This window comes from Phyllostomus discolor, chromosome 10, assembly GCF_004126475.2.
Source record: "Phyllostomus discolor isolate MPI-MPIP mPhyDis1 chromosome 10, mPhyDis1.pri.v3, whole genome shotgun sequence".
Classification (NCBI taxonomy): domain Eukaryota; kingdom Metazoa; phylum Chordata; class Mammalia; order Chiroptera; family Phyllostomidae; genus Phyllostomus; species Phyllostomus discolor.
Window position 1 is genome coordinate 8,115,946 of NC_040912.2, and position 23,694 is coordinate 8,139,639.

The 23,694-nt window shown below is 51.5% G+C and overlaps 1 protein-coding gene across 1 annotated transcript in view; it reads right to left on the bottom strand.

Moving 5' to 3' along the window:
- Positions 1-23,694, bottom strand: part of FKBP9 (FKBP prolyl isomerase 9) — a 34,267-nt gene continuing 10,573 nt past the window's right edge. Inside the window, exons 4-10 of the mRNA XM_028526084.2 lie at positions 22,959-23,104; positions 18,283-18,472; positions 12,215-12,360; positions 9,220-9,406; positions 5,497-5,642; positions 2,957-3,120; positions 1-1,338 (exon numbers count right to left, since the gene is read on the bottom strand). Coding sequence (XP_028381885.1) covers positions 1,162-1,338; positions 2,957-3,120; positions 5,497-5,642; positions 9,220-9,406; positions 12,215-12,360; positions 18,283-18,472; positions 22,959-23,104 — 1,156 coding nt within the window. The 3' untranslated portion in view covers positions 1-1,161. The remainder of the gene's footprint in view (positions 1,339-2,956; positions 3,121-5,496; positions 5,643-9,219; positions 9,407-12,214; positions 12,361-18,282; positions 18,473-22,958; positions 23,105-23,694) is intronic.

The following is a 23,694-nucleotide window of genomic DNA, read 5'->3' on the forward strand; positions in this document are numbered from 1 at the left end:
AGACTTCAACATTTTATACACGGAAAAGGTCAGTTTTCCAACATTCAACTGAACGAGTGCTTGGCGTTTTCACGGACTACCTCACAGCTACGTCAGTACAAAACGGTTTAAATTAGTAAAACAAAGCAGTTTCAGAAGGGAAATCCTGCATGACTTCAGGGTGAGAGCCACCACCAGTTGGGAACAGAGGACACAGGGTGGTTACCAAGAAACGGGGGGGACAGGCCGGCAGGTGTGGTGTCCTCATCGTCCTCTGCAGAGCGAGGCCCCGGCTTTCGGGCACCTCCCTGTCCAGGACACAGATGAGCAGCAGAAGTGTGTCACCTTGTTCACGCTCACCTGTTGGGAAGACACACCCACCTCGGCCACAGTGACATACTGTGGAGCTCGGCTTGGCCACCAGCCCGGGGCGTATCTGATGACCAAAGGGTTCAGTGCACTACGGGACAGAGTGATGGGGACAAGAAAGAGGGACGCAGGGAACCCCATGTGGCAGATGCAGAATCAAGTTCTCTACCCGTGGTCCTAGATGCCTTTAGTTTGGCCCACTGACACCCAAGTTACCCAGCCAACCAGAGGACCGCAATGGTGAGGGGCGTGAATAACTAGAAGGGTAAGGGGGTGGGGGTGTGTGTGTGTGTGTGTGTGTGTGTGTGTCGGGGGAAGGTGGAGGTTGGGCCTCACTAGAAGGCTGTACAGGCCGCTGAGTTTTCTGGGGCTTTCTGGGAACCCTGCTGGGACACGCCCTTTATTTTTTTCTGCCCGTCTGGGCAACGCTGCAAAATACCAACAAGTTAAAAAAAATTTTCTTCATCCTCTTTACATAAATATCCTGGACCCTTCTGTTCCCTCCAAGATGGCTGTAACTTCTGTGTGACACTATTTTCCTTTAGCAACAAAACTACCCAGGAGACCCACACACAACGGTTGGCAGGACAGCCTTTTCCATGTCCTACACAGCCCACGCTAAGGCACTGCGCCCCGATTTTGTCTAATATCACCGGCATGCGGCCTAAAATTCTCAGCACGTGCATCGACGCACCCCTGATATGGGACCCACCACCGCTTACTGACAATTCACCTGCTGAGAGACCCTCACGCCCTCACGGCACGCCGTGTCGTGACGGGGGCCCTGGTGTCACATGGTGGCTTGTATCTGAGTTAGAGTTCGTCGTGCTTGGCCTCCTGGTCTTTGAGTTTAAATTCCTCCGCCGTGACCTTGCCATCGCCATTCCGGTCCTGGTTGGTGAACATATTCTTCACAATCATCTCGGTGTCAAAACCAGGAGCGAGTTTCCCTTTGCCAGAGGCCACCTGGGCATGGATGTACTCGGAGAACTGGAAAGAGGACAGGACAGGACAGACCCTGAGACAGAGCAGCCGAGGGCGCTGAGCCCCGGCCCGAACAGGACGGAACCCGCGTCTGAGCTGGCGGCGAAGCAGACAGAAGAATCGTGGCGGCTCCGCAGCCTGGCTTGTTCGCCAGGTGCAGATCAAAATCCCCCAACGTCCAGGCAGGCAACGAGCGGTGTGGCTCCTGGAGCCGTCCCGTCTCCCCACATCAACCCCCCGCCCCCAGTTCTTCCCCAGGGCTGGCCCCCGGCCACCCAGCCTGGGAGAACCCTGCTGCCCACATCCGTTCATTCACACAAGAGAAACCCATCGTCCGCTGTATGTGGAGCAGCATCCTGGAGGTACATCCTGCCCTAGTCATTCTAGCATATTCTCATAGTAAAGACACATTCAGAATGAGTACCACCACTAAGTTACATGTTAAGTTGGAAAGTAAAATGCTCTAGAAAAACAAAAAAGCAGAGCCAAGTAAGGAAGATCAAAAGTACAAGGGGGCGAAGGGGGCAAAGTATCAACTCGGTGGTCAGGGTGAGACCCGGTGAAGAAGGAAGGCCTGGGAAAAGGGGTGAAGGAAGTGAGGGAAGGAGCCAGTCATCTAGGGCAAGAGTGTCCGGAGCAGAGCACAGAGCTGGTGCGGAGGCCGGTGCCTGCGTGCCAGGTGTGTTCACAGACCAGCAGGAGGAGAGTAGCGGGCGGGGAGGCCACAGCGAGCAGGCTGTGGGAGGCCTCTGCCGGGCCTTTACCGGCCACTGTACGGACCTGGGAGGTGGGGAGGGGGCTGCCACAGCACTCTGAGTTGCAGCGGGCCATGATCCGACTCCCATTGTAGATCAGGAAACAGACTCCTGAGGAGCTGCCGGTGCTACGGAAGGAGCACTAAGAAAGTGGCGGTGTCTGGGAGCTGGGGAAAGAAGGCATCGTGCTAAGGAGTCAGACAGTGAGGACCGACTACTTGGCCCAGCAATGGGAGGGCACTGGTCCCCTCGCACGGCCAGGTTCAGCACTAGTGCGAGCAGGCCAGCTGCCGGGGACGTGCAGATGACATGCGAGAAAGCGGAGAAGGCTGGAGGGATGTCCTTGGGCAAGCAGGCGGGGAAAGGATGACAGCTGGACTCCCCAGGGCTGTGACAGGTCCACACAGGGGCAACCAATACGGGAGAAACAACACAGGATCCGGAAGCTCAAACAGGGCTGTGGGTCCTGGCTCCAACCATGGGGAGCCGTGTGAGCTTGGGCATAGTGGCTTCTTCTGAAAAAACAGGGACGATTCCAGAGGGCCAACCAAAATAACGTGTGTGAAGCACACTTAGCCCAGGGCAGGTGTGTGTGGGCCCCCCGGAACTGGGAACCCATCCAGATCTGTGAGCCCTGAATCCGTGCCTGTTCCTCTCGGGGCCTCAGTTTCCTCAAAGAGCCTCACCTTAGAGAGCACACGGGACAGAGCCGGGCACGTGAGTGCACAGGTCACGGTCACCACAGGAAACAAACCAAACACAGGTGTCCCCGCACCCGGAGAAGCCTTCCCCTTCGGAATGGGTCCCCGGCCCGGTCAGGCCCCCTGAGCTCCTTCAGTCCCACTTGCTCGCCTTCAAAGGTCGGTTACCTCTTCCAGCAGGACTTCTCCGTTGCCGTCCCTGTCGATTTCCTCGAAGAGGTTCGGGGACACCTCGCCATTCCAGATGAACATGTACCCCTCGGGCAGGCCGGCCACCAGCTCCAGCAGCTCGATGTCGAACACCAACACGGCGCTGCCCGGCACCTCTCCATCTGCCTCGGCGACAGGGAGGGGGCGGGTCAGCGCCCCTCGGCAGCCGACGGGCCCCCTCCACTCCCCACCTCCCCCTGGGCTCTCGCTGCCGCGGGGCAGGCCAGAACATTCAGCATCAGCACCTGGTTTCTCCAAACAGTAGGCAGTGACTACCAGGCAGTCACCAAGTCACTTGAGAGGATGGTGACCTGCATTTTTTGTTTAAATGAAGGAACAGAATAAAGCAGATCCAGGTACCTTGCACATAGAAAGGTTAAGCATCATTTTATGAAACTTGAGGTTCACCTTTATATATAAAACTAAATGTACGTGTACATATTTATTTGTAACCGAGATCAGGAGATACACGTATTTCTTACTGTGTATCTGGGTGGAAAATGTTTGAAAGCCACTAACTAGTAAGGACTCCGATGGAGGAACTTTTGAATAAATCTAACAGCAGAACTGTAAGAATAATAGAGTATGCCTTAAAATCATGATCCAAGATAGGACTGTACACACAAAGTCAAAAACAACATACGAGGTCTGTCCAGGAAAAATCCAACTGTTGTTAATATAATGAGAATGGTTTCAGCAACATTGATGTAACCTGGTGGACAAGGAGAGTGGACCAAGAGTGGACCAAGAGTGGACCAAGAGTGGACCATTGTGCATGCGTGAACAATGACAACTTCACTGTACTAGTCAGTAGGGGCAGTACATGCCATTGAATGAGCACGTGTACTGTGTGGCTGTTGCCTTCAAAATGACTGAGCGAGTACAGTAATGAATCTGCACCAAATTTTGCATTAAGTTTGAACATTCTTCTGTGGAAACTATTCAGATGATCCAGAAGGCCGCAGCTGTGGGCAACTAGTGTTTGGCAGCTTCCTTGCTACAATGCACTCCTCGTGCATCACGTCTCGTGCAGTTTTTTTGCAAAACATCAAGTCACCCAGGTGACTCAGCCCCACCCTGCTACAGCCCAGATTTAACGCCCTGCAACTTCTGGCTTTTCCCAAAACTAACATCACCTTTGAGAGGGAAGAGATTTCAGATCACCAACCAGATTCAGGAAATTCGGAAGGGGCAGCTGATAGCAATTGGGAGAACTGTGTGAGGTCCCAAGGTGCCTATTTCTAAAGGGACTGAGGGGTCACTGTCCTATGTACAGTGTTTCTTGTATCTTCTTCAATAAATGTCTCTATTTTTCATAGTGCATGGCTGGATACTTTCTGGATGGACCTTGTATGTAGCATGGACCCAAAAGAAGTTATATAAGTATGTGACTATACATACAAATGTAATCTGTATTACCTAAAATTGTTACTACAGATTATGTTATAATTATTTAATATATAATCACAGGAGTACCCTATTATAGGATACACAACATATTTTTTTTGTTTCTTTTCGGATTGGGAAGGAGTGGCAGGGAGTATTTTTACAGTTATTTAAGAATTGTTGAAAACAGAAAATCAGTCCAAAACGCCCATCACTTTTACGAGTCAGCACTCCCCGCCGCCTCCCCCTCCAGACAGCAGGAGCATTCACGCACCGGAGGGGGAGGTGGTGGTTCCCAAGCCCTCCCCGGGGACTCACTCTGGCCAAAACCGTCAAGTACATGAACCCTGACAGCTGTGAGAGTGAGAAAGATAAAGCTAGCACTTCTAGAACGTGAATTCATCTCTCATGATAGGAAGCCTCCTTGGACAGATAAACCAGGACAAGTGAAAAGCAGAGGCCGGTAGCCTTCCGCTGTCCCCGGACACAGGTCCGAAGGGAGCGCCTGGCCTCGCCCCGCCTACAAGACGCTGCCTGTCAGCTCCTGCAGGGGCATTTCCCACACGTGGGCTCGAAGGTCCAAGTTCACTTCATGGAAACCCCGCTTTCTCAAGAGGGCGTGGGGCATTACCGTGGCACCAACTCAGAAATCACACGGGTCTTTATACAAAAATGCTCGATGCTTTTTAAAAAATCCAACAGATTCTTGGGGTTCAAAAGGGAAGAAGCAGGGCTGGGCACCCAGGCAAAAAAGGTGAAGGGACAGAGAAGGACAGACCGGTTGTCACCGAAGGGTCACAGGGGTTAAGTCCAGCACAGGGACCAGAGTCGATAACATCGCCATAGCTATGCATGGTGCCAGGTGGGCACTGGGAGTATCGAGGGGGGATCTTTGTAACGTATGTGATTCCACATTGTGGTCTAGCCACTATGCTGTATTCCTGAAACCGATAACAAACTAATATTGAAAGTAAACTGTAATTGAAAAATAAGAATTAAAAACATTAAAAAAAACAAAGTAGAAGAAGCATATCGTGATTCTAAATATGGCACCCCAAAAGCACAGACTTCAGAGGAACGTGCCCCAAACACCCCTTCACGCCGCCACGTACCCACGCCAGCCTCCCCGTAGCCCAGGTGGGGCGGGACCACCACCGTCCGCTTCTCTCCGACACACATCTCCCGGAGACCCATGTCCATGCCCAGCACGACCTGTCCGGACCCCAGGACGATGTTGTACGTCTTGCCTAAATCCCACCTGAAAGAGGAAGAGGAGAGTCCCTGGTTAGGTAGGTCATCCACTTCTCCGGCACGTCAGGTCGCTGCCGGAGACACAGAGCCCCTCTTGGGTCACGAGGCAACCAACAAACCCACACGGGGGGCACTTTGCAAAAAACAGCAGCAAAACACCGACCGTCTTCTAAAGCGTCCAGGGGAAAATCAGAGGAAGACAGAGGCACGGTTCAGTGTGAGAACAGACGGGAGCGGGGTCCTCTGGCGAGCGAAGACCGTCTGGGAACATTTAGCCAAACCGAAGTGGTGTCTGAAAACGAACAGGTAGCGAGAGACCGATGTCGCCTTCCTGATTTTAATGCCTGGGTTGAGTTACGCAGGAGAAGGGCCCTGGCGCTGGGAACAGCCCAGGAAAGCGCTCAGCGGTGACAGGACAGCGTGGGGACAACGGACTCTCCAGTGGTTCAGAGAAGACAAAGCTCTTTCTGCTGCTCTTACAATTCCTTTTTTAGGTTTTAGTCAATAGTCTCGTCAGGCATTTCCATGGGAATTTTATAAACAGGAAATGCAGTTACACCCTGGGTTGCAGACTCAGTGAGGCCTGCGTGTGAATCCTGGTTCAGGCCCCGTAATCTGCCCCTGGGAGGCATGGCCTCAGTTTCCTCATCTGCAGGATGGAGACAAGGAGAGCTGTCACCCGGGAACGCTCTAAACAGGAGGTGACACACTGCGCTTGGCTGGGCGGAGAGGAAGTGCCCAGAACTCCACTGACAGGTGGCCTCGGTCGGGGGCGGGGGGGGGGGTGTCGAGTGCCTGGGTCTGTAACAGTCTTTGCAGAAAAATAACACAGAGTTTCACCCGAACCATGGTCTTCGCCATCACTGACAGCCACGGTCCCTGGGCTCCCTCACCCCCATCACTGCTGAAAATAAATGTGTTTCCAAACCCATGGCCTTCCCGTCACTTCCTGCCAGCTAACAGTGAGCATGCTCTTCACTGCCAAGGAGGAGAGCCTCCCAGTATCTTAGAGGCCCCTTGGCACCCCTCACCAGGCGGGGACAACACGGAAGGGTCAGCCCCTTTGGGTCACATCCCCTCCTCTGCTTTCCCACCCTCCCCAGGGCACAGGGCTGCCAGCTCCTTCCCTCCTCCAGCGGGTTCCCAGGGCCCAGTGGGTCCTCTGGGGCTGGGAAACCCAAACAGGGTTTGCATTTGTCCTACCTGGGACAAAACAGAAAGAAAACCAACTGCTACAGGATGCCTCAGCCCGCAGCCCGCAGCCCGCAGCCCGAGGGGAGCCGCCCCTGCGCAGCCGCTGCCCACACAATCCCTCCTTTGTCCCTGGCACACAGGTGCCTTCACACTGCTTTTCTGCTGGGACCCCCAGGACCCCCCAGGGGACGACTGGGTTTCAGGAACGCGCTCAGGCATCGCATGACCAATCTCCATTCTTCCTCTCCCAGGCCAGTTTCAACACACATTAAGAAAACCCTCTGAGCAAGCGACGTGTCTCCATGTGTCATGTCTGAAAACCCCACTGACTCTCTTCCCCGGGGCCCTTCTTTTCTTCCTTTGCCCCCAGTCTGTCTCTCAGACATTCTTCTCATTCCTTCCGGGCATTCCCAGCTTCTGGAAGGCTTCCTGCCTCCTGCCTCCTGCCTGCATCCGGCCTCGCTGGCTTCCCTCCAACATTCCCTCTATCTTCCCAGCAGCTGGCTGCCTCCTTTGTTCGTAGGGTCCTCCCAGGGCTGGGGTGCGACCAGGTCCCACCTTCCAGAACACACAGGTAGGCAGAACCCCACCGCACGGCCCTTGGCCCCAGGATGCTGAAGCTCACGCCGGGAAGAGTCCAGCAAGGACTCAGTCCCCACAAATGACCCTCATGATGCAGAATGGAGTCTCAGATAAGAGGAGGGAGTGTCACGTGGCTCCCAGCTGCTGTGGAAGAGTGTGAACCCACCAAACACACAGGAGAAGGCTGGGAAGCGGATGCTCCCCACCCCGAGAAAGAGGCACATCCCGAACACACCAAGTCGGAATTCCTTTGCTCAGTTCCCGCCCCTGCGCCCCCTTTCCACGGCCAGGCGAAAATGTGAACACTAGCAAGAACAATGACCTATGCCCTTGACCTTGCAGACTGTTCTAACCCCGTGAACTCACTGAAGCCCTAAAACAACCATGAGCCAGTCTTCCCCCGCACGGCCCTCCGCAGGCCTCCGACACGGGGGCAAGGAGGCTTGCGTTCGGCCTCGTCCATGGACGCCTTTGCCCCAGAAGCCAGTCCCTGTTTCACTGACTCTGTGATGCATATTTTCTCACATTTTAACATCTCTGTAACTGGGGTACATGCTACAAGGGACCGCATGTCATAATTTCTTGGAAGCATTTTTACTTTCTTAGAGATTCATCAGATGCTGCTGCTGATAATAATTAACACGTTTGGATGCGATCAAGCAGGCCCACGGCGTGAGTGCACAGGGTCTCCCAGAGGCAGAGAGAGGCCTGGGCGGTGCGTCCCCAGGGCTGGCCCTCCAGGCCTGGCTCTCCCCAGACGCACGCTGTCACCGGAAGCCAGGAGGCAGAGGGACCTGGGGGAGGGAGGGAAGACCCCCGCATCTGGAATAAGTGCAGCACACACTGTGTATGTGAGGTCCTTCCTCTCCCCAGGACCCAACAGGAACCTGAGCCAGACTCAGCACAAAAACAGATGCACTTACATGGAGATACAAAGAAAGGCTCAAAGCGTCTCTTTCCCAGAGAAAGGAATATTGTATTAACTCGCAGAGACACCTGAAGACGCAGATGCATAAGAAGCAAAGCTCCTTTAGCGCCCCTGATGCTAGTGTAGACTGTTGACTCCTCTAATGCCTTTTCAGAGTCCTCTCAATCGGTTAACGTTTACGAAACGCTCCCTCGGTGCTGGGCTCCGGGCGAGGTGTGAGGAACGAAAACACGAATCAATACCGCGGGCGTCCCTCGGGCATTCAGACCGGCCACCGAGACAGACACGAAAACAAAAGGCGGGCACTGCCGAAGACACGAGGAGACTGCAGAGGAGGGAGCAGCTGGTTCTTCCCCAGGACTCAGGAGAGGCTCTGAGGAGAGGGAGGGAGCCGGGGCAGAAGCTTACGGAAGGAAAGGACAGGCAGCCGCATCCTGCCCCACTGCAGGGGCGCGGGAGGCGGGAGGCAGGGGGGGGCCGGCCCCAGCAGAAGAGGAGAGGAGTGGGGCAGGACGCAGGGCACAAGGACGCGCCTGGCTCTGAGTCTGGAGCCATCTGCAGGCTCATGTTTAAAGAAGCAGTAAAGACAGTAGCTTTGAGAGCTGTTTCTCAGAAAGACAACTTCCCAGAACTGAGGATGAGCACCGGGAACTCGGAATGACGCTCCTGAGCAGGGAAAGAGGCTTAGCTCTTTGCACTGGGGGCGGGGGGCGGGGCTAAGGGGGGCGGGGCAGTTAAGGCTGGGGGGCGGGCACAGGCAGAACAGAGACGGAAGTTCTCAGCCAGTATCTGATGAGAAGAGAAGGAGGATCCTGGGACTGCACGACTGTTGCCCCCCAGGCTCACCTCCCCCCTCAATCCCAGGAGGGGGGGCCCTTACGTGGAATCCAGCAGGGTCCCGTCCAGAAGCGACGCGTTGTAGTGGTACTTGAGGTAGTCCCCCTTCTTACTCAGCACGGAGCAGTCGGGGGGCTTGTAGTGGGAGGTGATGCTGATGGAGTCTGAAGGGTTGTGGAAGTCGATCACGTGGATGTCGAACACCAGCACGGCCGAGCCGGGGATATTCCCTGGAGGACACACGCGGGAAATGAATGAGGGAACGCTCCAAGCAGCGGGACACGTGTCTCCTCGCATCACCACGTAAGTCCTCACAGGTGTCCACTGAGGAGCCCAGGGGACTCAGACACGAAACCCTACAGCATTCTGGAGGAATGAAGATGCAAGGGCTGTTGGAGGTTACCTAACCCTCACTTAACAGGTGGGGAAACGGAGGCACTGATTTGGCCAGGGTCACGCAGCCAGTTAGGAGCACCGTTTGGACTACAATGCAAGCTGATGAGCTCCAGCCCCATGCAGCCATTGAGCCTGAAAGATTTAGGGCTAAGTTCCCCGCAGACCGGGAGACTGGAGCTCAGCCACATTAAGGCTCACCCTGCTCCTCCCAGAAGTAAGAGGTGAGATGAGGGTGAGAGTCACTGCTCAAGAGAGAGAAAACCTACGGAACGTTCGTGGGGAAAGACCCCCGGCCCAAACTGCCCACCCACACCCCTTACGACGACACAGAACACCCGGGGTTCCCCAAGCGCCTTTACAGCCGTCCTATCTGTTTGGTCGACACAAAACCACGGAGGTGCTTTCCTCCTCCATTGTTACCTCCGCCTGGAAACGTGACCTCTGAGCAACGCTCTCCCTTGCAGAAGTCGTTTCCATACGTGTTCTCTCTCAGCCTCCGCAGCAACCCGGTGAGAAAAATGGCTGCAAGGGAGCACCGTGCCAGGGACGGAGCCCGAGAGCCCCGTGCAGGGCCCAGCACTGCCTCCTTCCACAGACGGCCACTGAGTGCTTCCCCTCTGCTCCAGCACCCTTCTGGGGTTAGCAGTGGGTCCTGCCACACCCCACTACTGAGTGGGCATGGGTGCCAGCCACGGGGAGACAGAGGTGGACCTGGCACAGAAGCACCTGGGTGTTACAGGGCAGGGTGCCCCTCCCCCGAGGCCACGAATGACACGGGATGCAGCAGCCTCCTGCCCAGAAAGTTTACGAGCCTTCCGATGCTTCCCACAACCTTATATAATTCTCTGCAGAGCTCTGTCTCATAGTTGATAGAAAGCCAAAAGGAGAAAAGTCATTTCAGCAAATGTTTTCCATCAATGTAGTCTTTTTCGAGAGAGGAAGGATTAGTCCTGAGGGCATTATTACACAACACAAGCACTCGGAAAGTCGTTTTCTGTTTCTGCATGCATTTGGCTAGAAGTAGAACTTTATATGCTACAAAACGACAGAGCATCAAGACCCTAGACAAACTGGACCTGAGGCAAGACTGTTGAATGTGTCTTAAGCTGCAGTCGGTTGTGGCTTTATAAATCAGAAATTTAAGTCAGGAGATAAATTACGTTTATCCACGGTACAACCAACCTGTTTTTTCATAGATACTCTGGACATACCCTACTGGGGAAATTCCAAAGATCCAGGTTAATAAAAGGAATGTGTACAGCCTGCCAGGCCAGCCAGAATCCCATCAGCAAAAAGAGAACAAGAGCAAAATAAACGCTGTATCCACTATTTCTAAGCAAGCTAGCCAAAAAAAATGGCATGTGAGAAGAAACATAATTAAGAAAGGAAGTCTGGCGTGGAATACTATGCAACCATCAAAACTGCCTGAAGGCACAGAGAGCCACTGACAGCTCATTAGGTGGCGAGAGAAAGCACGAAGTCGCGTGTGGAGATGGGCCCCGTGTTGCCAGCACCTGCATCGGTGGACACGTGCTTCCTCTCATCGACGCAGATCCACAGACACCCAAGGGGCAGAACAGCCCGCACTTCACGGCTGTATTAGTTTGCTCTCGCTGCTGTAACAACTCACAACAAACTTAGTGGCTTAAAACAGTGCAGATTTATTCTCCTAACCCGAGGCCCGAAGTCTAATTCCAAGGTGCTGGCAGGGGTGCATTCCTTCTGGAGGCTTCCGGGCAGGACCCGTGTCCTTGCTCTGTCCGGCTTCCCGAGGCCACCCTCCTCCCTGGACGTGCGGTCCCTTCTTCCCTCTCCCAAGACAGCAGTTCAGCGAGTCCTCCTCTCTCTGACCTCCTGTGTCCCTCGTACAAAGACTCCTGTAAGGCCACCAAGGGCACCTGAGTGACCCAGGATCACGTCCCCGTCTCAAGATCTTTACCTTCCTCACATCTGCCAAGTCCCTTTTGGCATGAAAGGTCACATACTCACAGGGTCTGGGACTGACATGGACTTCTTCTGGGTCCACTCTTCCTCTACCGTGTTACAATGCATATTCCTGGGTGGTGAAATTAGGGGCGATTTTCATTTTCTCTGTCTGTAGTGTCTAAGTCAACGTGTACTATTTGTGTGATTTCTGAAGGGAGCTGGTGATGAGAGTGACAAAACTGTTCTGAAACGGGACTAAGGGAGGGGTGCCTTAACTCACTACCTTTACTACCAGTCTCTGAATGGATACCTAAGATGGGTGAGTTTTATGGTATACACATTATAACTCGAATAAAGCTGTTAAAGAGCAAAAAGGGGTGCCTTGGAATTTACTTTTTTTTCTAAAGATTTTATTTATTTATTTTAGAGAGAGGAAGGAAGAGAGAAAAAGAAGAGGAGGAACATCAATGTGTGGTTGTCTCTCACACGCCCCCTACTGGGGACCTGGCCTGACGGGCAACCCAGGCATGTGCCCTGACTTGGAACTGAACCAGCGACCCTTTGGTTTGCAGGCCGGCACTCAGTCCACTGAGCCACACCAGCCAGGTGGATTCAGTTTTGACATTTCGCTCAAGAAGCCCTGGATGCTTGGAACCGGGGCGCAAGCAGCCATCGGTGCTGCTTTGTGGGACCTGGAGAAGGCAGCGGGCACTCACCTCTCCCTTCCTCCCCGTACCCCAGGTGAGGGGGGACCACAACCCTCCGCTTCTCTCCGATGCAAACGCCAAGTAAACCTTCGTCCATCCCAGCAATCACGTAGCCCTGCCCGATGTACGTGTCAAAGGTGCGGTTCCGTGAGTAGCTAGAAAAGAAGAAAAGACAGAGGTTCTGCACCAGGGACACCACACAGCCGTGACATTAGTCAGCACCGTGAGGCAACAGGAGACAGAAGCCACCAGCCCCGGGGACACAGGGAACCCTCAGGCTGTGTCCTCACAATCTCAGGAAGCAGGCCCCTCTGTCCACACACAGCGTGGAGGTGGCCATCTACAAAAGCACCCCCAGAAACGAGCCCTCCAACCCTCCGGTCAGGTTATGAATGGGATGCGGTGATGAGGAGCAACCACACAAATGTAGCTCATGCCAGCTGGACGGTACACTGGGCAACTGTGTCCAGTTCATGAAAACAGCATCGAGGGGAGCCCTTATCAGAAACTAAAAGTGGGCCCCAGCTAAGAGCTCAGTTAGCTCATCTTCCCAATATGCCAAGGCTGCAGGTTCAATCCCTGGTCAGGACACACACAAGAAACAACCAAGGAATGCACAAATAAGTGGAACAATCAAAAAGAAAAAAAATATATAAGGGGAACAACAAATTGATGTTTTTCTCTCTCTCTCTATCTCTCTCTCTCACCCCCTTCTTGTCTCTCCTTTCCTCTCTCTAAAACCAATCAATAAAAAAAGAAACTAACGGTGTGTCCAAGGACAATGTCTCCAGCATCAAAAGATGAGAATACCTGTGCACATGGCACACGAGTATTCCAGTCCCGAAAAGCAGCAGGTGCTCAGAGAGCCCGGGGAAGCTCCCGGCTCTGCCCCGGCTCACCGCGCTGCCTGCGGGTGGGGACCTGGGTTTCCCCACGCCGCTGGCGGGGGCCCAGGCATTCCAGCCTCTGTGCCCATTGCCAAGGGAGTTCAAGTATCATGAGTTTGGTGAGGGCAGAAGCAGCTTCCCAAAGACGGATGACTCCGCAATAAAGTGATGAAACTTCATCTGCCACGTCGACTCCCCAGCCCCGAGCCACAGCGGTCTGTGCCAGCCTCCACCCCGTGGTGAAAAGGCTGCCCTGAAAGAGCCGGTCGGATCCACGTTACCTCCCCGAATATAGCCGAAGGATGCCGGCTAGGGGCATGGTGGGGGGGGTGCCAGGAGGGCAGGGAGGGGCCTTCCCTCTCACACCCCTCGGAGACCACACAGCCCCAGCCGTGAAGAAACGGTAGTGACAGCCAATTCCCCTCCCCCTGGAGGGGGCTCTCTGCATCCCCTCCCCGTCCCCAGGGGGCTGCCTCGCCAGCAGGTGTTTGGTGACCCTCAGCCATGAGCTGCTCAGCCCCAGCTGTTCAGGACAGAGGAGGCTACCTGTGCGGTGGGATCCCCTTAGGGGCACCAGGTGGCAGGAGAGATGGCAGGTCCCTCAGAGCTGGGAAAAGCCACCCACTGGAATAGTTGGCCAAGGTTCCATGGGTTTGGGGGAGATGGTGGACACTGGGGGATGCAGGGACCGGCTGATGGGGAGCAGCTGGGTCAAGGCCAAGAGGCAGGAAAGAGACTGGAGGGACAGGGTGGGCTTGACATGCAAAGAACTTGAAACAACTTTATAAGAAGACAGAGATAAATGGGAAACCATCCTGTTCCCTAATGAGAAAGCTGCAGTGTGTCAAGTTATCCATGTTCCCCAAAACTAATTCACGAATCTGAAAACAATTCCAGTCAATATCTGAGTGGTGTGTGTATGGGGGAGCGGAGGGGCCCTAAAATTCACCTGGAAAAAGGAATAATCAAGGCCACAGTCTTGAGGGTGCAGGATATGGCAAGCTCTCATCCCTGTAAAAAATTTAAATGGGGGGCTACGCATTTCACGGCGTGTGCGTGCAAGACCTGTGACGCTCATAACACCCCTTCCCTGTCAAGAGGGGAGCGGGGTGACCGAGGAGCAAGAATCGGAGTTAAAGTCTTCATGGCATACCCTCTTATCCTCTGCGGGTTCCGGAACCACGTCCACGTGTCACGTAGCGGAAGATAATAATGTGTAAAAAAGGAAAAGAACGCTCTCTATCATACAGACTAAAAGGCCACACCCGTTAAAGGGGCGACACTGGCCCAGGGAGAGTCAGACCAATGGTGAGGGACAGAAATTCCAGACAAAGGCCCAGGAGTGTACCTAAGCATTTCGTGCCTAATAAAAGTCAGATTTGTGATGAGTGGGGGAAAAACCAGAATTATTCAATAAAGGGTGTTGGAAGCACTAGCTCACCATCTGGAAAAAAAATAGTCAGATCCGAACTGAACACCACAACAAATTCCAGATGGATTGAAGATTTAAACATGAATGCATTTATAAGCATGGAGAGAGACTGTGGAAGGTTATTAGTGTTTATTCTGGGTAGCGAGAATAGAAGGGGCTGATGGGAAATTATTATATTTAACTATATATCTTTGCATTATTTCACCTGAATAATAAGAACATAATACCTTATAAATTTTTTAATAAAGGATATTTTACAGGATAAAAAAATAAAACCATTAAAAGGGCATGAGAGTCCTGACTGGGTAGCTCAGTTGGTTAGAGTGTTGTCCCAATACACGAAGGTTATGGGTTCGATCCCCAGTCAGGGCCCAATCAGGAATCAACCAATGAATCATGAACACATGGAACAACAGGTCAGTGTTTCTCTCTCTCTAAAAAAAAAAATCAATAAATTTTTTTAAAAAAATTTTAATGAAGAAAAAAGGACATGAGAAAAATGCAAGTGAATATTTATATACTCTAAAGGAGGAGAGAGACTTCTTAGGAAGTCACCGAAGACAGAATATATAAGAATTTTTATAAGAATAAAGGAGTCATAAAGGAGAAGTAGAATACATTTAACAACAAGAACGTTTATATTTAAACAGGTCAAAAATCACAATAACCAAAGTTAAAATACAAATAAATAGAAAATATGTTCAACAATACATACAGCCATAAAAAGGTTAATACCTTTAGTATAGAATCTTCAAATCGATAAGAAAAAGGCACATACCAATACCCTTGACATAAAATCAGGCAAAAGAAATAAATAGGTAAGTCACAAAAGAAAACATCCAAAAAGTGAATAAATATTTTAAAGAATTTCAACCTCAAGACCAATCAGAGAAATTCTGATTATAGCTCTAAAGTTGGATTTTTCTTCTAGGAATTGTCAATGATTAGTTTAAAAGGATGCCCAGCGTCTCCAAGTCTGCAGGGAACGGGCACTCTTACTGATGGAACTTTCCTTACAGACAACTTGGTGGTGTTTTCCAACAGCTGTAAAAATACTCGTAACTGGAGACCAGAGATTCCTCCAGATACTTATCCCAAGGAAATAATTTATCAGATCCTTTAAGATTTAGCAACAAATAATTACTGGGCCCTACCTAAAATGTCAAAAGGTAGAAAGCAACAGGGACTGATTACCCAAATTAAGACACATCTCTCCAGTGGAATATTATTTAGCCGTTAGTACAGACTGGATCCCGACATACTAAAATGAAACCTATTTGAAATCTGAGAAAACTGTGGTTCCATTAATATGGAAAGAAATCTCATATCCGTAAGAAAAAGGGCCTTTAAATTGAAATAGAATTCCAGGCAATAAAGGACAGAACCAAGCTCATATATGACAAGTAATAATATATACACACACATACTGGAGGATTACTATAATAGAAAAAGAAAACTCAATTGGCCATCAGCAGAGAAATGCCTAAATAAATATGGTACATTCACCCAATGAAACACCAGGCAGACATAAGAAATAAATGATTTCTCTCTAAGTATTAACACAGAAGAATCTCAAGGGGAAAGAAAGCAAGAAGATTTCATAGTGGACATACTGTGGCAGGCAGTTAGGCACGAGCAGAAAGCAAGGACAGGAGGCGAGGTACCGGAAGTCCCCAGGGCCCTGGGAGCCTAGCGTGGACAAGTGTAGGGTGGGCCTCACCCCCAGGGAGGCATGTCTCACTAGTCCTGTGGCAGACTCCCTTAGAGGAGGAACAAGGGGATGGAGAACAGCCTCACATGACCCCCGTACAAGCCCCTGCACGACCACCGCCTTAAGCAGTAAGCCCTCCGGACGATGGGATTCTGACCCGAATCAGACAATCTTAGGAACGAAGCTTCCGGTCTGTTGGCCACAGAGCCCGAGTTTTGGTCCAACTGGAGGTGACATCCAGGCCTCAGTTGTGTTTCAGCTCCAGGCCGAGAAAAGCAGCAAAACCAGACAGAGCAACACACAGCCGACGTGAGGACCAGATACAATGACTAATGAACCCCTGCCCTGGAGCCAACCAATCAGGAGAGACCAGGAGCCTGAAAGCACACACCTGGAAGTGCTGATGCATATTCTCTTGGCACCCTCCAGTATGGAGGGGGCACCCTCCCCTAAGATCTCCTGCTTTGGAGAGGGGATGAAAACCCTCGGGATGGAGGACCCAGTGCTTGCTCTTCCTCTCTCCGGAGCACACCTGCTTCTTCCCCCGCCCCCTCCTGTCCCCTGCGCACTCTCCCTGGGGCATGCCTGCACCCTTCCCCCTTCTTCTTTCCCCAAGGTGTGTATCTTTGCTGTCTCCTAAGGGCCCTTCTTTTGTCTCTGTAACTCGTTTCCTGAGCCCACGCAGCCCAGCTGGCTCACTTCTTCCACAGCTCACTTCTTCTCCCCCTGTGACTTTCTAAATAAACTTTTGCTTGTATCTGAGTCCTGGCTCCAGAACTCAACAACAGAGGTGGCTGAACTGCCAGGAACATTCTGGTGCCGTTGTGCTGCTAACAATACCGTGTACCATATTCTTTATGCTATATACCATAAATGTGAGAACATAACATTTGCATTTACTTATATCTGCATTAGAAAAAAAAATCCACACAGTAAAAAAAACAAAAAGGAACTTATTAATAAAAGTGGTTAGCTTGTGGTGGCTACAGGGGATGTGAGGGAGGCAGGGGCAGGTGGTACAAGGTATCTTAATGCATACTGTAATTCTGAGCTTCATGTAAAATAATACCGTATAACAACTCTTCAGTGATGTTTCTGGATAACTAAACAAGCTCGAAGTCCACCACCTCAGAGAGACAGGCAGCAGGCTGTCACGACTTGCTCGCCCTCGAGGAGCGGTTTCCGAACAACACATGCCATTTGAAGGAGCAAGACACGGCGGATGCCAGGCGCGCCCAGCCCTCCGCACACCGCAGGCTGAGCCTCGTAAACAACACACAGCTCTGAAGAGCGACGGAGGCTCCGTCATTAGCCCTGTCCACAGCAGGAAGGAAGGTGAGTATATCCAACCAGTCCCCTGCGTTAAAAAAAATCCTTTAAAGTCTGCGGAGCACTTTTAGCTCCCTTATATCTCTTACACCATCTCTTCGAGGAAGGTGCTAATAACGGGTAAGAAACTGAAGCACAGGGAGCTCAACTGCTGCCCAGAATCACACGGCCAGTGCACGGTGCCCAGGGCCTGGAACCCACATCTCCTGGCACCAGGTCTGCTGTTTCCCCTGCTACCGCCTGGACCTCCCTCTGGCCACTTCCCACCCCGGGCCCCGTTGCTGAGTTCATGCTGGAGGAACTGAGCACGGTAAATGGGGACAGTGGGTGTCTAGGGTGAGGTCTTCCTGCTTTCCTTCAGACTGGTCTCCCTCAGGTCCCAAGGAGACAGTTCTAACAGCCCCTGAAGGAATTCAGTATCAGAAAAGAGAAACCTGCCCTGGCTGGAGTGGCTCAGTGGATTGAGCACTGGCCTGCGAACCGAAAGGTGGCCGGTTCGATTCCCAGTCAGGGCAGGCCAGGGGTTGCAGGCCAGGGGTTGCAGGCCAGGTCCCCAGGGCCAGGCCAGGGGTTTCAGGCCAGGTCCCCAGGCAGGGGCTGGCGAGAAGCAAACGATAGAATCTCACGCATCGATGTTTCTCTCTCTCTCTCCCTCTCTTCCCCTCTCTCTACAAGTACATAAAATCTACACTGACAGTCTGCAGCCCCTGGTCCTCACCTGGAATCAAAGAGGGTGCCGTCCAGCAGCGTGCCGTTGTAGTGATACCGGAGAAAGTCCCCGCTCTGGCTTCGTCGCTCACAGTTTTCAGGCACCACCTTGTTCTCGATGGAAATGCCGTCCTTGGGGTTGTGAAGGTCCAACAGGGCAACATCGAACACCAGTGACGCCTGTCCCGGGATGTCCTTCCCTAGAGGGCAGCAGAGGAGGCTCATGGTGAGATCAGGACAGGAGACCCAGGAGGCACTGCGACCTCAACTCAACGCCCTCCGTGGTGGGGCAACGCCCTCCCTGACGTTTTCAAGCCAAGGAAACACCTGTTCTCCCCCGTCTGGGGCGGTTTCCCCGGTGTCTCGCCATGGGCCAGCAGGTGTAATTTGAAGCCTGACTTCTTTAGGAAAAGGAGCACAGTGCTAGTCATGACACGAGAGACTACTGGGGAGGCAGGGCAGTAGGAAGCTAGGGACATTCCTGGGCACGTGGAACGGGGAAACTGAGACGAGAAACGTAAACATGGCCAATCACTTTGAGCAGCTCACAGCCAGCTGTGAATTACAAGACTTCATCTTCCCTAACCAAGGACACGCGAGGGCCAATGGTTCCCACCTCTCCTCCCTGACCGGAGAGAATACATAGCTTAATTCACCCTGGTCTGGGAAAATAGAAAACAGAGACCCAGTTAATGCCATCTGTGCCAACTACACCCAAGGACAGATGAAGTCAGGGGAACAAGTAACAAAAACACCGTTGAAAGCCAGACAGACCCAAGATAAAAGTAAAACACTGTAATAGATCAAAGACTATTCCCAAACCCCGCTACGCGCTCATTTGGACACATTGGGGTATCAAAAATGCACCCAGAAAACTGATGACCATTCTGCTGAAACCCTCCCCTAAGACTCGCACCCACACAAAAACAGGTAAAAAGCCCTCGGGACAAAGACTTAGGCGGGTGGCTCACGCTAGAGCTCACCCACGACCCTTCCCGCACACAAACCTTTTATCTCCTCCCAAACTCTAAGGGTCCCGAGGAGGCCTGCAGCTAAGGGAGCAGTGGGAAGAGGCAGCTGGACCCAGGCTTACTCCCCAATCCTGTCTCCAGAGCCCCCTGTTCCTCTGACTCCGTGGTTAGCTACCAGCAGCCCCCGCCTTAGCTGACCTCTCTCTCTGCGACCTTCACTCCTGCCTCTACCTTCTCTAGGGAGCCAAAGCAGACCACCTCCCAGGCTCTCACCCAGTTACTTCCTCTGCCCTAAGCCTTTCCTTTGTTTCATGCCCCCCAGCCGTAATAAATGTGCTGGTAAAGTCACCTGGACTCGAGTTGTGAAATATGTCTTATACAAAGTCAAGAACCCACACACTACAGGCCGGCCCGAGGCAGACCCCTACAGGCCAGATCCCAGTAACACTGTGGCCCTATTTTCTATGCTTGTGCTGGCAAATCAAGGCTCTGTGGGTGCACCCAGGTGCAGCACATGCAAACCCCAGTCTGTGTACAAACGCAAATGACAGCTATCGAAAAGCACAAATTCCCAAGCTCAGGTCTGGTCCTGAGAACACTACCTGGTAGAGAACACTACCTACACGTGTTCTCTGGAAGCCACAGCCAATTTTTTGAGATAATATGCAAAATTCAATCCTCTAAATGCCCCCCAAAACAAGATATAAATAAAAGTAAAGTTAGCCAAGGTAGGAGGGAAAAATGGCACCCATGATCTAAAATAAAAATAGTCCTAAATCATTTCTATCTCACTTCTGGATGGCACTGCCTCTTTCAGATCTTTCTAACGGGAAAGATACATTGACTCTCACGGGGCGATACTCCCAGGGCGAGATTATTGGGCACTAACTCTTCCCGCAAAGATCAGCATCAACCAGTAAACAACTCTAAATCCAGTACTTGGGGATAAGAGGAAGTTAAAGGATGAACCACCAACTCAACCCTCTTCCTCACTTTTGTTATACCATGCGAAGGAGTGGGCCTGGGCGCGTGAACCACGTGGCAAGCCAGGCCTGTGCTCTTCCAGCTGGCTATCTGCCCCACCCCCATGAGGGGTGGGGAGGGCCAAGATGATGAAATCCGTGCCACCAGGCTGCTGAGTCAGCCTCTGGAATGCGCTGTCTGTCCCTGCAACGTGGGCGTGCACGGGGGAGGCTGTGCAGCCCAACATTCGTCCTTCCCACTTTCCTGCATCTTCTTCTCCTTCGTATAGATGTGAACCCCTGTTGCTCCCATCACACCATCCTTTTCACCAGGCTTCCCTTTTCTATCTTTTAATTGAAGAGAGAAAAAAAGGCCCTGGCTGGCGTAGCTCAGTGGATTGAGTGCGGGCTATGAACCAAAGCATCGCAGGTTCGATTCCCAGTCAGGGCACATGCCTGGGTTGCAGGCTAGGGCCCCCAGCAACCACATATTGATGTTTCTCTCTCTCTTCCTCCCTTCCTTCCCTCTCTAAAAATAAATAAATAAAATCTTTTAAATAAAAAAAGAGAGAGAAAAAAAGAAAACCTTCAAAGTCACCCCAGGGTTTACATGTTTCTGGCATTATTGTGTACTAATTGACTATTTAGGGGGTTTTTTAAACAACTTTATTGAGTTATAATTCCCATACCATACAATTCACCTATTCAAAGGAATACCTGGATAGCTCCGTACAGTATTAAAGTATAAAGTATTTAAAAAGTAACTATGTTAAATACATTATGTATTTTAAATATTTAAATTATTAATTCTTTAACATAAGTAAGTAATATTCCTCATAGTAGGCTAGGCATCTAGTTTTATCATATATACCGGGTGCGTGTGGACAACGTGAAAAGAATCCGGGCGCCCGGGTGAATGCATGGCCACTGGGCAAGGAGGAGACAGACCACTGGAGCACTGGCAAGGATAACGACACGTCTCGGGAAAGGGAGAAGTAAGACATCTTTACAGAAATCGTCCCCAAACTTTTCTTTCAGCGGGGAACTCCCCCACCACCCCACCCCCAACCCCATTTCTTAAAGACTCCATCTGCAGGTCCCCAGCGTGTGAATAAATAAAAGTGGAGGGAAGGGGAGAAGGCTGAGCCCCATCCACTCAAGTTCTCCTCCTTTCCAGCTCTGTGTCTTGGAAAACATTGTACTAGGGGGTTATTATAAGTTGGGTAGCACTGTCAGCAGAATTCCTTAATAGCATCAGGTTTTCATTCCTAGTCTTTTTTTTTTTATTGCCGTTCAATGACAGTTGTCCCCATTGCCCCCCACCACTCGCTCCTGCCCTGCCTGCCCCCTCATTTCTCTTCTTAACTACATATGTATCTGCTTGTTCAAAGGCCTAGGTGCCTCTTGTTCTACCAGCCTATCAGCACAATTAACTGTGCCTGAAATCCAAAATACGAGTAACTGAGTAATTCCATTTATGCCAATAGTCTATGCTTTTAATTTTTTTCTAACAGTAAATATCTTTGCATGGAGTTAATGTCCCAGGTGTTAATGTCCCAGGTGAAACTCATCATACTGGAAGTGGAGGCACAAATCTGGGGAAAAAGTGGCAATTCTGGCATCCAATGCTAAACTTCTACTTTGAGGTCTACAATCTCCACACGGTCTAGTTCAAATACTTCACAGATGGGAAAAAGGGCCAGAGAGCCTGACGCCCAAGGTTATAGCTGACGAGGCAGCGGCAGATGGTGAACGCCCGAGACCGTGAACAGGTGGAGTCGCCGTCCCGCAGTCATCAGGCAGCGGGTGACCCAGACTCGCACTGTCCCCCACAGCCCTTCGCCCCGGGGAAGTGCTCACTGTCCGCCCCACCCAGCACAGGAGCACTGGGCGGCGTAAACGGCCACACGGACCTAACGGCTGCCATGCTGGACAGCGCAAGTCTGACCAGCGATTTTCAGCCCTTTTCGTCTTGTGGCACCCCTCAACTGATGAGTAAACCTCTGCGGCCCACCAAAAAATATAGTTTTTACCAATATGAAAAAAAAATGTATAATTTTGATTGACTTACAAAAAACAATAATAGCAATCACCTACCTTTTTGCTCCAAAGTGACTTTTTAAAAAAAACAGCCCTGGCTGGCGTAGCTCAGTGGATTGAGCGCGGGCTGCGAACCAAAGTGTCCCAGGTTCGATTCCCAGCCAGGGCACATGCCTGGGTTGCAGGCCATAACCCCCAGCAACCACACATTGATGTTTCTCTCTCTCTCTCTCTCTCTCTCTCTCTCTCTCTCTGTCTCTCTCTCCCTCCCTCTCTTCCCTCTCTAAAAATAAATAAAATCTTTAAAAAAATAAAAAACTAAAAATAAAAAAAAATAAAATCATGTGCCTATACTTGTCTACAAGGATCGCTGGTACCAAGAATGAACCAGATGAAACCTTATTATGCAACACGACCAACAAGATGCAACTCGACTGTATGACCCATATTTCTGGTTCAAGACAGGGCATTCACACCAGATGGCTATTGCTGTGTTGGCCGTTGTCACTTTTTAATTTGACAGTCTAAGGGAAAAGAGGTCAGTGCCCCTTGACTGAATGGCCAAGTATGTATTGCCTGTTTCAAAAATTCTGGTGGCCGAAAACTGCTGATCCAGACTGAAAGGTCTGGGGGTTTCGCAGAGCAAGTTGAATTCACTTCCACAGTAAAAACAGAGACCGCCGGGCGCGGCTTGAAGGGCGAGAAGGACTCACCGTCTCCGTCTTCTCCGTAGGCCAGGAAGGGCGGGATGGTGATGAGGCGCTTCTCCCCCACACACATGCCCAGCAGCCCTTTGTCCATTCCAGGGATCAACCAGCCGATTCCCACGTACGTGTCGTATGTTTTCATGCGATTATGACTGAAAGCCAATGAGAGACGGGGAAGCCCCATACCGTGAGGACGTTTGCGGCTCACTCCCCATAGGGTGTTTGTCACCCACATCTCGGCTAACGAAGGGCCCACCCCCGTCCCCGGAGACCAGCCTACGTGGATCTCTGCTCCCAATCTCGGGGCAGATGTCCTCAAATTTATAAAAGCGTGCAATGAAGCCACAGCGATTCACAAAAAAAAGCCTGTTCTTCTGTCTAACCAAATACTCGGGAATAGAGGAAAGGGTTCCCTGTGCCCAGTTTTGCACCTTACACCCACGCTTCTCCATCATTTCATGTGCCTCCTGCCTTCACCCTCCTCCTTCCACGGAAACACTACAAACATGAACCAAAAATGCCCGAACGGCTTGGTAATAGAGCCTTTCACTCCATGAGACCTGAAAATACTGTTAATTTAGATAGACATCACTCTGAGATGTCTCGAAGATGTATTACACTGTTGGCCCTGGTACTGCAGAGCACCAAGTATTACCCAAAAGCCTCAAGGGGAGAAGTCGGTGCTGGCGAAAGCTGGGAAGGGTCTGTGTTCAGGATTCTCTGGGGGCGTGAAAAGCAGGCC